Consider the following 14027-nt stretch of genomic DNA (forward strand, 5'->3'; position numbering starts at 1 on the left):
CACACTCTCTCTGGTGGTCGGCTTTTACACTTAAGGTTCCTAGAGTTTGCACTGAATTAGAAGAATCTGCATTTAGCTTCTGTGCCCCAGAAAAAGGGGAACATTTTGCAATGCACTTTAAAAAAAACTCAATTCATTAGTATCTCTATTGGTCAGTTTAAATCGTTAATAGCAAACCACTTCACCACAGTCTGCAGTTGTTTTTCATTATTTTAAATGTGTAATTGATTGACTTTCTGTTTCTTTAAATATATATATTTTCTTTTTTATTTCTCAACGTCATTGTAAATTAGCTTGTTCTCAAGGATCCTTTGAGATTAAATAAAGATTGCATGAATGAATGACGATCTGACAATAAATAGCTATAAATTTAAAGAGTAGATTACAATTAAGTAAGGGATAATGTATAGCTACGAGGTCATTGTCGCAAGATAATTGACCGACACGGAGTTTAGAATACCGAGGCGCCTCGCTGAGGTGTTCTAAACGCAGTGAAGGTCAATTATTTTGCGACAATGACCGAGTATAGCTATACATTATCCCGCTTATTACATGGCTAACTTACTAACAATATACCTAATTCATTTTACACCATTGACAAGACGAGATCAAATGCAGACGCAGTTGTTCTGTGGCTCCGTCCGCTGTCAGCCCAAATAAAGTTATTATTATCGCCGGCAGGTGTGTGGACTGATTGCACTGCTGCAGTGTGTGTCAGTGGGCTTGATTGCGAACAGCTGCGAACAGCGGTCATTATTGCTCATCAGAGGTCCGTTATCGAGTAATAACGGACCTCTGACGAGTGCTATTGACCAATCACAATCAAGCATTTCGGCGAATGTTAAAACGCCATGTAATAATAACTACTAGGATGAGGAAGAACAGAGAAACCAAGTTTTATTTGAAAATAATGATGATATATGATAAATATATCAACAAAAACATAATAATTTGGTGTGTTATTACTGGATCACAGTGGAACTGGAACAGTAATATCATATTTCACGTACTGTATAGGCATGTTAGACTTTCTTTTGACATGTTGACAATGGGAGTGTGTTTCTTCACAGAGAGCTTATCCTCATCATTAGGGCACAAGTATCTTGTGTTTTATTATGAATCCCTGCTCTACCACTGCATAGAAACGAGGCACTTCCTTTGAGAGTGGTTACCAATGGTTACAGGCAGCCGTCCTGGAAGACAGACAACGACACGAACATTCCATGCCTCTATTATGAGAAGGAGGAAACAGACTCCAGCCGGCTGCCTGCCCTCTTGACATTCTGTTTATATAGAGTCTTTCACTTTGCTCTGTATGTTCTTCAAATCGGGACAAAACTAAAAGGATTCAGGGTGATGGAGTCAAACACAGTGGCTACATTCACACTGCAGGCAAAAGTGGATCTGAATCGCATTTCTTTGCTCATGTGACTCAGACAGTGTGAACAGCACAAATCATATGAAATCGGACCTTTTCAATTCTGATTTGGGCCACTTTGATAGGCGGCCCTAAAAAACACATACAGGTCAAATCACCTCAGTCTGAAGTCATGCGACTTTCATGTGACTTTTACGTCACTCTAGTCTAGATTGACATTTGTCAATAATTTGTCGATCTTCTTTATTGTTCATTTGCACACATGTGGGTCAGTTCAGGAGCTGGACTGGAATCTGATCTTGGCCACACAAGGCTTGCAGTGTGAACATAGCCAGTGAGACTAGCCAATGACACACACCACACACACATACACACAGCGGAACTGGAGGAATGTGTGGCTGGTCACCTTCAGTGTTCTGTATGATGCGCTCCAGCAGGACGGGGTACTTGGTGATCCTCTGAGTCACCAACAGGAAACACTCCGGGACACCAAGCCGTCTCACGATGGACATCTGGCCAATTTTCTGCAGAAAGGGACAATGTTTCCAGTTGACTCGCTCATTAAAACACACATACATATTTACATTTACATTTAGTCATTTAGCTGACGCTTTTATCCAAAGCGACTTACAAGTTCTGTACGACAAGTCATCAGCAAGGGTACTGTATGGTGACTATCCAAACATTCTGCAGTCACCAAGAGACTAACACGGGGAAATAATGGTACCTGCCAGACGCGCCGCTCGCCACATAACCACGGATCCAGGATACTGTGTTTGGTTAGTTTATTGTAGTTAAAAACAGTTCATATAGTATCAAAAAATAGAATGAGTCACGGTTTGATTCATCATATTGTAGCGTACGTGCGGTCAGCAAAGTGTGACTTCCCCGTTCACTCCCTCAACATTACTGTCCCAGAAACACGCCGGTGAACAGCTGATTTTACTACTACGACACCACGTGACCCATTTGTGAATGACGTGACCCTAGCAACCCGAGTTGTGTATACCTGTCACCAACAATCCGGCCCCTAATTATTACATAATCTCATTTCACAGTAATAATTACCAATACTTCAACTAATATAAAACACCACTTTTTTTTTTTTGCGATTTTTTTTTGTGCGCAAGGAGTTCATAGTTCATAAGGTCTTGATACTCTTCTTAAATCGAACCCCCCCCCCCCCCCCCCCCCCCCCAGAATCAAGTAAATCCAAAGTCGTGGGAAAGAAGCGAAACCTTCATGACTCTGTCGACTCCTGAAGAAGGCAAATCTTCGTCACAGGTCTGCAGAGAAGGCTGGTCCGGGTCTTAATCCGGACCTGTCGCACAAGTCCGTTCTTGTCTGGCATTGTCTCTGTAATCCTCCCTATGATCCAGGAATTCCGTGGTGCGGAATCGTCCATTATGAGCACTATGTCATCGGGGAGGAAGTTTCGCTTGATCTTTGTCCACTTCTGTCGTTCCTGTAATTGTGGCAGATACTCTCTAATCCACCTTTTCCAGAACAGATCAGAAATGTACTGCACCTGCTTCCATCTTCGGCGTGCATAGCTGTCCTCTTTGTGAAACAGACCAGGTGGTAAGCTGGGCTTGACTTTAAGAAGCAGGAGATGATTGGGTGTTAAGGCTTCCAAATCATTTGGATCTGTGGATTCCTTAGTGAGAGGTCTACTGTTGAGAATTGACTCCACTTCGCAGAGTACTGTATGGAGTCCTTCCTCATCCAGACTCTGTGTTCTCAAAGTGGAGTTCAGAATTTTCCTGATGGAACGAATCAACCTCTCCCATGCTCCCCCGTGATGTGATCCGGTAGGAGGGTTAAATGTCCACTTGATTCCTTTCACAGAGAGCATATCATTGATCTGCTCCAGGTTCCATCCTTCAATAGCTCGTTTCAGCTCACGCTCTGCACCGATGAAATTTGTTCCATTGTCGGAGCGCAGCTCCTTGATCTGTCCTCTTCTCGCGATGAAGCGCCGCAGGGCGTTGATGAACGAATCTGTGTCCAACGATGAGGCAACTTCAATGTGCACAGCCCTTATTGCCAGACATGTGAAGATCACTCCATATCTTTTCACAAGACTCCTACCACGCTTGATTTCAAATGGACCAAAATAGTCAACTCCGACGTAAGTGAACGGAGGTTCTTCTGTTGAAACTCTGTCACTGGGCAGGTCTGCCATTTGTTGTTGACCTGCAACTCCGTGTAGCCGACGACAGGTGAAAATGGAGGTGGAAATGGTGGAAATGATCTTCCTTATGGCAACACCTGCAGCAGGAATCCAATAGCGCTGGCGCAGCTTTGACAACATATGGTTCCTACCGCCATGGCCAACCTCCTGATGTATCTGGCGTAGGATGAGGTCTGAGATGTGGAGATCTTTAGCTATTATGGCTGGATGTTTAGACTCTTCGGGCATAGCAGCCTTACTAAGTCGGCCTCCGACCCTCAGCACACCATCTTCCAGTATGGGACTGAGCCTGTAAATATGACTGTTCCCCTTCACAAACTCTCCCCTTTGGAGGCAAGAGAACTCTTCAGAGAACCTTCTTCTTTGACTGAACTTAATTATCTCCAGTTCGGCTTCTTTGATTTCTTTCAATGAGAGCCGAGTCTCCTTGTCGAGAACGTCTTTCTGTTCAGTTGCATTTGATGCTGGCTGAGTAGCACCTCCGGTGACTTCTCTCCTCTTCCTGTTTTTCCGAAGTATGGCTCTGAGCCTCAGGATCCATGCCATCACTCTTGTGAGACGTCTCCAAGATGAGCTGTTGTTGATCAAACGTGTGACGGCATCATCATCCTCCTTTTGTTCCATGGAGACAATGGCGGCTGACACCTTAACTTCTGGATCTCCGGGTGGAAGTTCTCCCAAGTTGTCTGGGTTAACAGGCCAAGTCTCTTCTGGTTGCATGAGAAATGGAGGTCCAGATATCCATATCTCGTCCTTGAGGAACAGTTCCGCTTTCATGCCTCTGGAGGCAAGATCTGCAGGGTTGTGCGCTGTATTCACATACCTCCATTGGGATGCGTCGGACATCTTGAGGATCTGCGTGACTCTGTTCGCTACAAAGATGCGAAACCTTGATGATTCATTCTTGATGTATTTCAGCACAGAAGTACTGTCTGACCAGAAAACACTGTCTTGCAGCTGCAGTCTTAGCTCCTTCCTCCATAGCTTGTCCATGCGAGCTGCCACAACAGCCGCAGTCAACTCCATACGTGGGATTGTCACAGGCTTTAAAGGTGTCACCCTGGATTTTCCCATTACGAAGGCAATGTGAGTCTGAGATTGGTCATTGCGCAACAGCAGGTAGGTGGCGGTACCGTATCCTTCCTCACTTGCGTCGGCAAAGTGGTGCAACTGGGCGCTGGTTGCTTTTCCAAAGTTGGGCGGTTTTAAACATCGTCTGACACGGAAGCCCTCTAACAGATGTAACTCTTTGAGCCAGTCGACCCACTCCTGTGCCACAGATGTTGGTATGACATCATCCCACCCTAGCCCCTTCCGGCATAGGTCTTGAATAAGCCTCTTGGCTGTGAAAACCACAGGGGACAAAATCCCAAGAGGGTCATAGAAAGAGCTGACAGTAGAAAGGATTCCTCTACGTGTCAGTGGTTTGTCCTGAAAGGTTATACTGTACTCAAAGGTGTCAGACTGGACACACCAACGCACTCCCAATGCCCTCTCAACTGGTAGGATGTCTTGGTCCAAATCCAGGTTTTTAACCTCTTTTGCCCTTTCCTCCTCTGGTATTGCCGCCAGCACACGGCGACTGTTACTCAGCCATTTTGTTAAATGGAAGCCTCCTTTGGCACAGAGGGTTATCAAGTCCTGATAAAGGGATATGGCTTCATCCTCCGAGGCTATGGAAGCAAGACAGTCGTCAACGTAGAAATTGTGCATGATGGTCTCAAACACTTGCTCACTGAAGAGCTGTTTGTTATCTTCGGCACATTTCCGGAGAGCAAAATTTGCGCAGCTTGGTGATGATGTTGCGCCAAACAGATGGACCACCATCCGGTATTCAACCATAGGTTGACTGAAGTCCCCGTTGGGCCACCAGAGAAATCTGAGCAAGTCCGTATCTGCCTCTGGCACTCGAACTTGATGGAACATGGCCTCAATGTCAGACATCAGAACAATGGGCTCCATCCTAAACCTGGTCAAGACTCCAACCAACCCGCTTGTCAGGTCAGGTCCTTGCAAGAGATGTGAATTGAGCGATGCACCCTGGAATGATGCTGTACAATCAAAGACGACGCGGATCCTTCCTTTCTGGGGATGGTATACCCCGTGATGAGGGATATACCAAACCTTGCCGTCACTTCGGTCCAATCCTGTAGCTGGCACTTTCTCTGCGTATCCACTGGATATCAGGTTGTCCATAAATGCAGTGTAGTCCTTATGGAATGACACGTCCCTGTTAAACCTCCTCTTCAGGTTGAGGGTGCGCTGCTCTGCCACTTTACGATTATTGGGCATGATGATAGTTCCGTCCTGCAGTGGCAATCCAATGACATAATGGCCATCAACCAGTTTCACAGTCTCATTAGCCATTTCCAGAAACTTACAATCTTCTCTTGACAGCCCTTGCAGTTCATCCTGGCTGTTTTCAGGGAAGTCTGTCTTGAATTGTTGGTTCCAGAGCTCGTCAAGAGTGACAGCAGAGACTCTGTTAACGCTGACTGCAGACTGAGTCTCAGAATTGTCACTGCCATCTCCTCCAAGTGGTCCATTTACAGTCCATCCGAGCATCGTCTTGACCGCATATGGCCCTCCATCCACGCTTCCGATGACTTCCAGTGGTTCTAAAGCTCTGGGAACGTTCAGACCGATCAACATCTCCACGTCTGCATCAATCTGTGGCAGATAGACATGCTTCAGATGAGGCCATTTTTCCAGGTCTTGCCGTCGTGGGATGTTACTTCGATTGACGGGCATTTGATGCTGTGCAAAGATCTTGGGCATTGCACAGTACTGGTCACTGTCCAATCCAGCGACTTCCAAGTCAGATGCAATGCAACTGTCAACCACCTTTTCTTGGCCCATGGTACGTAGAAGGATCCTTGTTTTCCTCCCAGAGAGTCCCAGTTTATCCATCAGACCCATTGTGCAGAAGGACGCTGAGCTCCCTGGGTCTAGAAAGGCATAGGTTTCCACTGACCTTTGACCTTTGCTTGATTTAACCTTAACCGGTACAATGGCGAGTTTGCAATCTTGATCACCGGCCCCAGTGAGACCACCGGTATGGATTTCGACTAGAGCTCTGTCCACTGCCCTGTCCGAGTTGATCCTGCCTTTCTCTGCATCTCCATTTTCTTTAGAGTGGATATGAAGCAAGCTGGGGTGTCGTGAGCCACATGTCTTGCAAGACAGACGTTCCCTGCACTCTCTGCTGATGTGCCCAGTGCACAAGCATCCAAAGCAAACTCCATTCCTCTTCAGGAACTCCATCTTCTCGCTGTGAGCTCTCCTCTCCAATAGAGTGCATGACTCCAGTGTGTGTCCACCCTCTTTGCAGAAAAGACAAGTCTTCTCATATCCAACCTTAACTTTGTTTTCCCAATGAGCATCCCTTTCAATCTGGGAATACGTTGTGGCAAAACTACTCCCTCTAGCCTGAAGACGAGGCACAGGTCTAGCTCTGCCACTTTCCTTGAAAGCCCCCACCACTGGAGCATCTTGTATATCTCCAAATACAGGGTCTGTAGCGATTCTCACCTCACGCTCCATAAAAATCACAATATCTGTGAACGTAGCACGTTTGCGATGTCCTTCCTGGATGTTACATGCTTCTGTTCGCCATTTGTCCCTCAGCTTGTAGGGCAACTTCTTGATGACAGCAAGCATGTTTGCAGATGTGTTTAGGTCACATAGATTATGTACGTCTTTCATGGCATTGCAGCATCCGCGCAAGAATAGGCTGTATGTTTGTAAGGCTTTCCCATCCTCCGACTTAATAGCTGGCCATGCAAAGATTTTGTCCATGTAAGCGGATGCTATGACATGCTCGTTCCCAAAGTGTTCCTGGAGTAAAGCCTTAGCCGTAGCATATCCAGTGCGCGTGTAGCTTTATGCCAAGCAAGCAGTGCAAAAATTTACCGTAGTGGCGTGCAGTAATGCGCCTTTCATTTTCCGCCGCCCAGCGCCCAGGTCGCGCGGAAATAGGCTGTCTATTGCCATTCTCTTTGACAAACTCTAACCTTAACCAGCTCCTTAACAGCGCCTAAACTTAACCGTTCTAACCTTAACCAACTCCGAAACAATGCCTAACCTTAACCTTAACCTTAACCATGCCTAACCTTAACCATAGAAATTATATTGCCATTCTCTTTGACAAACTCTAACCTTAACCAGCTCCTTAACAGCGCCTAAACTTAACCGTTCTAACCTTAACCAACTCCGAAACAATGCCTAACCTTAACCTTAACCATGCCTAACCTTAACCGGCGAAAGAATACACGTTAAAAAAAAATCACGTTAAAAAATATTTTCGATGGGATTCGAACTCGCCAGCAAACGAGCCATAGGATCCACAGCCATGTGGCCTTGCCAATTGAGCTATGTCTAGATACTGAATAAGGGGCGGTGACTTATATATATTGAGCTCCGCTCGTGTCGAACCAAGGCGGGATCTCATGCGCATGCGCGGGCACCTCGCGCGAGCACGCCGGCGCACGCACGCACCTGAGCGAGCACGCCGCCGCCGGTGCACGCACGGTAGCATTTGTCTGAAAAGAAGGGCGCTTTACCGCACTGGCGTGCGGTGACGAATGCGGAAGCATTTTTGCACTGCTTGCTTGGCATTAAGGAAAACGCATCCAGTGCCATCAGTCATATGTTGACAACTTTTGACTAGTTGTTTAGGCTGCCCCCTGGTGTATTGATCCAAATAGTGCAGGCAATCAACAGCATTGTCAGTCCTCCTTTCTATAGTCTGTTCAAAGGACTGTATAAAGCCATGGTACTGCAGAGGGTCACCTTCAAATGGTTGGATGTCTCTTTTAGGCAGTGAAGCAATGCATTGCTGATGCACCAACATGGAAGTGAGGTCGTTTTGTTTTTGCATAATAGACATTATGTTGTTCTGCTCACTGCTGTTGTTCCTGGAAACAGGTTGTATGTCTCTATGCACAGACAATGGAGGCCATGTCGTCTTTGAGACCGTGCTCTGTCTCGGTGTGAGCGCTGGGTACTCTGTAGCGTTTGAGATCACAGTCTGGGTCTGTGTGAGTGCTGAGGGCTTCTGGAGGTATTTGGCTCCGCCAGATTGCCTTTGCTTTGGTCGTGTGCCTCCAACACATGCGGGTTGTCCTCTTCCATCCTTGTGTGATACAAATGTCTCTGCATTAATGTTGAGGCCCTTTTTAAAGTAGGATTCCATTCCATCCGATTTACGAGAAGCAGCACTCCACACACCTGACCCAGAGGTTCTCAGAATATTTAGCCTTGCTGCCGATGCAGCTATGTCCACTTTCAACTGAAGTTGTTCCTTTTGTTTCTTTATGTGAGCTTCCTCGTCCTGTAGAGCATGCCTTGCTATGTCTGCTTGTTTCTTTATTTGAGCTTCCTGGTCCTCAAGAGCATGCTTTTGTTCAAGCAACTCTTGCCGAGCCATTAAGGCGGCCATGTCGGCCTCGGCTCTGAGGCGTGTGGATGCATTAGAGGAAACCTTTGATCTAGAAGATCTTGAACCATAATTCTTGCTACTATGGTTGGATATGCTGTCCCCTGGTTGAACATCCTCTTGAGCATAACGAGTACTGTGCAACTGAGGCCCCGTCACTTCCACATTTCCCACACCCCCATGCTCTCCATTTTCCTCCTCTGCAACCTCATGCTGCTGTATTTCAGTAGGCCTGTTATGAGCCTCTAACTGAGGTGTGTTTCCTTTGGTTACTGAAAACCAGGCATTAACATCGCTAATGAACCCATCTTTATGTTTATTGACCTTTGAGAACCAGTCATTTTGCCGTTCCTGTTCATCGAGTGGAATAAGAGGCACCAAACAGCCATGAAGTTCATCAGCACTGTCAGACACCTGCATCAAAATGTCAAGTTGTGCTTCAACCAGTGCAACATTTTGCTCATTTTCCATGAGCTCTCTGACAGAGGTTATCAGACGTTTTATTTCCTCCACTTTCCCCTTGCATTTCTTTTGGAGTGATTCGACTTTGTTTGCAATAGCTTTTGCAGTGAGAGTTATTTTTCTCTTTTCTTTGTCCTGTTTCCCAACATTTGAATCACTCATTTTGAAAGCACAAGAAAGTTATCACAAGCCATGAGAATCCAATTCCAACGTTCAACGCATTTGCAAAACCCGCCACATATCAGCCACGGCAAGAGAGCAGTGCAGCGCACGTCAATTGTTTGTTGTCACACTCACACACACATGATAGAAGTTTTGCCCGGCGGGCTGCGCACACACATCCACAGCGTGTTTCAGCATAATAACAGTTAGTTAGGTAGAACCAGCTCAAAACTGTTCCAAACGAACCAACATGGGTCCACACTGCGCAACGGGTCGGGTTACGTTACCGCAAATCCGTTGACGTATGCTGGATCGATCCGGTCCTTTGTGCGTGCGTGCGATCATCCCCTTGTTTACATGCGCGCGTTGCTCCTTTGCTCCGTCCAATAATGTCTGACTTATCGGGACCTTTCGTGGATCCAATCCTTCGTTCAGTGTCGCTTTTGCTGACAAATGTATGGTGACTATCCAAACATTCTGCAGTCACCGAGAGACTAACACGGGGAAATAATGGTACCTGCCAGACGCGCCGCTCGCCACATAACCACGGATCCAGGATACTGTGTTTGGTTAGTTTATTGTAGTTAAAAACAGTTCATATAGTATCAAAAAATAGAATGAGTCACGGTTTGATTCATCATATTGTAGCGTACGTGCGGTCAGCAAAGTGTGACTTCCCCGTTCACTCCCTCAACATTACTGTCCCAGAAACACGCCGGTGAACAGCTGATTTTACTACTACGACACCACGTGACCCATTTGTGAATGACGTGACCCTAGCAACCCGAGTTGTGTATACCTGTCACCAACAGGTACAACTCTATCAGCTGAGTAACAATGTTCATCAAAGTGTTGCGTGTTACAGTGTGTAGGTTAGTTTATTAGGACATGTGCATGACAGTAAGGTTAGTTAGGGTTAGATCTTTTTTTTTTAATTATTATTATTTTTATTATTATTTCAGATAATGGTTGAAGAAGTGCGTCTTTAGTCGACGGCGAAAGATTGGACGGGTTTCGGCTGTCCTAACTGGGGTGGGTAGTTCATTCCACCATTGTGGGGCAAGGACTGAGAATAGGCGACTTCTCTTTTCTCAATTTTTATGATCATATAGTTTACATAAGAGAAGAACATGACTGTTACAAAGGGTCAGATTAAACCGAATATATATATTTATTGCTTGAGATCCCTTGTATAATATTTGTATATCGTTTGATATCCCTTGTATATTATTTGTATATATACACGGAATATCCCTTTACCTGGGTACAAACCAGAGTAATATTCGCTCTCCTATTGGACAGCGACCCCTAGGCGCCAACGGCCAAGCCCCCAACGGCAAGTTCAAAGGCAACTCCGGGCATGTCTCAACATGTCCAGAGTCTGCGCAGTAATACGAGACAGAACTGAGGTTGGCACTAGATAATTCACCTTACGTATAAATACGGCGCAGGTGTACACAGCAGCACTTGTTCAGTTCAAACCTTGATGCCTTCACCACAAGACAACGTGCAGTGAAGTGAGCCACTTTGCCTCTAAATAGAGCCTTGAGAACCGCGTGCGAATTAGTGCACTGCAACCTTGCCCAGGCCCGACGGGGCCCGGCCCGGCCCGGCGGGTTCGGGCTGGGTAGGGCTTTTTTTTTAATAAATAATTCTGGCTCGGCCGGGCCCGGGCACCGCCGTTTTTTTTTTTTTTTTTTTTTGCGTTTTTTTTCTTTTTTTCATATAACTAGGGTTATATGATAACCTTCGTTTTAAGATTCGCTTTCTCTTTTGCGCCAGAGAAACATTTGGATGTAATTACTGCAGCGCGCAGAGAGAACTCAGGGGACAAGTTCAACTCGATTGGTTGTGTTGGAATATAGCCAGTTGGCGAACGTTTTAATTTGTTCTTGGGATGTATGTAGCCGGTTTTGTTAACGGTGTTCAACGTGTTGCTGACGTCTGGTGAGTGATGTTTACTATTTGCTGGGTCGCGACTGCTACTTGTTTTGTTGTGATTTTCATTACGTTGCTCTGCTCGAAATCTGATTTCTGTTTTCTGTTTGTTTGTTTGACTGAGTAGGCTATTGTGTGTCGTGTGTCAAAAAAGATTCTATAGCCTTCAATACGTTTTAGAGGCTGATGTGTGACAGTGTGAGTCAGTCTATATAAGCGAGCACTGGGAGAGACGGCATTGCGAAACAGGCTATGTAAATGCTTCTTAGTTTTGTTTATTTATTACGTTCATATAAAACCGTGTTTCGAATATTTAAAACAAATACAAAAAAAATTATATTTTAATAATAATAATAAGAATAATAATAATTTTTTTCGGGTTTTCACGCGGGCTAGGGCTTAAAATATTATTTACAGTCGGGCTTATTTTCAGGCAGGGCCTGAAGTTCAAGGGCTCGGGCAGGGCTTGGGCTTTATTTCAAGGCCCTTGCAGACCACTAGTGCGAATAGATTGCTAAAGTGTCAGAGTTTAACGCAGTAACGTTGAGTTCGACTTATTCTAATGTGAAGTAATAGTCTATCATTTATAGTGTATCGTGCGGCTACAATTCTTCAGTGACCAGCATTACCACCGGTTCGTCGTGTATATAGCTAGTGCACTTATCCAGGCTGGGCGGCCTAAACTCGTGCCCCCACCCGAGGAGTCCTAGACGAGAACCGTTGGATATGTACACCGGAGAACCTACACCGGCGACTGCAGAACCATTTCTGGTTGGATTATATTGCTTTGGGACCGTGACTGCTGGAGCAGAGAACCGTCGATCCCACTGTCGTTTGGGATCTACCCCCCGTGAGGATCATCACTCGAGCCCGCCTCTAGGAAGAGGCTGGCTAGCTGTCTTCCATGCTGTCGAGCATACTGGATTATAGCTGTTGCTTTGTCTGATGATCAAGGGAGTACATGCACTGGCTCCTGTATCTGGAGCCTCGTTATTCCTCGTTGACCCAGACTTTGTACCCGAACATTCCTCTACCCCTGCCGGCCTTACACCCGGAGGGAACCCCCCAGTGTCTCCAGCTGATACTAGTGTGCCCTATGTAATTGCTATACCACAGGTGGCGTCAGTTTAGACCCATCCTAGTATTCATACTATTCTCATTGACTTACGCTCTTGACTGACTTTACGCATGTTCTTCGCCATACAAGCGCGAGCCTAATTCTCAATCTGTAACCTAACGTTGCTTGATAATAATAAATACCCTCCAAATAGAACTTTATGTGTCAATGCCGTATTCTTGTGTGGGTGTTCACCATATATATTCATGTACTGTATGGCCAGTAATTAAAGTACATAACTAGTAGTGGTTTAATATATCATACTCTTTAATACAGTCAGGGAATTGTACCCCTCAGTTACAATGACCATGTGACCAGACAAGCTACGTTAGGCCACCTACTGGCACCTAAACCCAGAACAAATCTACTAAAATCTTCTGTGACTTACAGAGCTATCATGGAATTGAACTCATTGCCAAGTTACTTCGCTGAAATAGAATCCAAAACCACTTTCAAGAAAAAATTCAAATAGCATCTACTAACGAGCATGCACTGAACCCTTATGGTATAGCGGTGAAAACCAATGTTAATTGTATTTATGTTGATGGCAGTGAGTGCTGCTCAGGAAGCACTATTTATTTTATTTTAATTATTTTATTTTAATACTTTATATACTAAAGTATCTTGTACAATATCATCCTTAACACTTTCAGCACCAGAGGGCGCTGTTTACTGTTACTGTTGAAAGGCCACCGGTTTAAAGAATGGGGATACATGGCAGTGTTTGCAGGGCTCAAACTATATTATATATCATATCTATGGATACAATACTATTGCCCATTTGACATAGAGTTTCTATCGTTCAATTTGTGAAAAAGAAAAAAAATGCATCCATACATTCCCGTTTTATACCGTGGTGAATATGAGTATAGTTTTACAGTTTTATGTTTCATCATGAATGCATGAAAGGGTGGGGGGGGGGGGGGGGGTCGTATTTCTATGCTTTGATCGCCACCAACGGAATACCCTACACACACACACATTACACACATACGGTCGGATCGCAGTGAATGGATTCTTGGATCAGCGCAAGATTGATACCATATAGCCCTTACCTTGACTAGGATGTACTCCAAAAAGAATATTCCAATTATCTGATCGCCATTCCAAGTATTGATGTCGATCGTGTTGCCAACATAATCCACCAAAGAACATGAACCGGCAGTGCTTGATTCTCCTCAATCCATCAGTTATAAACGCTTGTCCTGCCCGACAAGGAAAACCCGGCCCGGACTTTTTATATCGACGCACAGCCTAAGCCAGAGAGTTTCAAAGGATGTGCAATACCGGCCGCAAGGTGGCAGTATTGGACGTTTGCAATCTCAGACCCATTCCCAAT

The 14027-nt window shown here is 45.3% G+C and overlaps 1 protein-coding gene across 6 annotated transcripts in view; it reads right to left on the reverse strand.

Annotated features, from left to right (window-relative positions):
- LOC311239521 (unconventional myosin-IXb-like) overlaps positions 1-14027 on the reverse strand; it is a 180511-nt gene that overhangs the window by 14293 nt on the left and 152191 nt on the right. For all 6 annotated transcript variants that reach the window (XM_084327837.1, XM_084327839.1, XM_084327836.1 and 3 more), the window contains one exon: positions 1785-1902. In XM_084327837.1, coding sequence (XP_084183963.1) covers positions 1785-1902 — 118 coding nt within the window. The remainder of the gene's footprint in view (positions 1-1784; positions 1903-14027) is intronic.

Source organism: Notolepis coatsorum, assembly GCF_963971535.1.
Source record: "Notolepis coatsorum genome assembly, chromosome: 13".
Lineage (NCBI taxonomy): Eukaryota > Metazoa > Chordata > Actinopteri > Aulopiformes > Paralepididae > Notolepis > Notolepis coatsorum.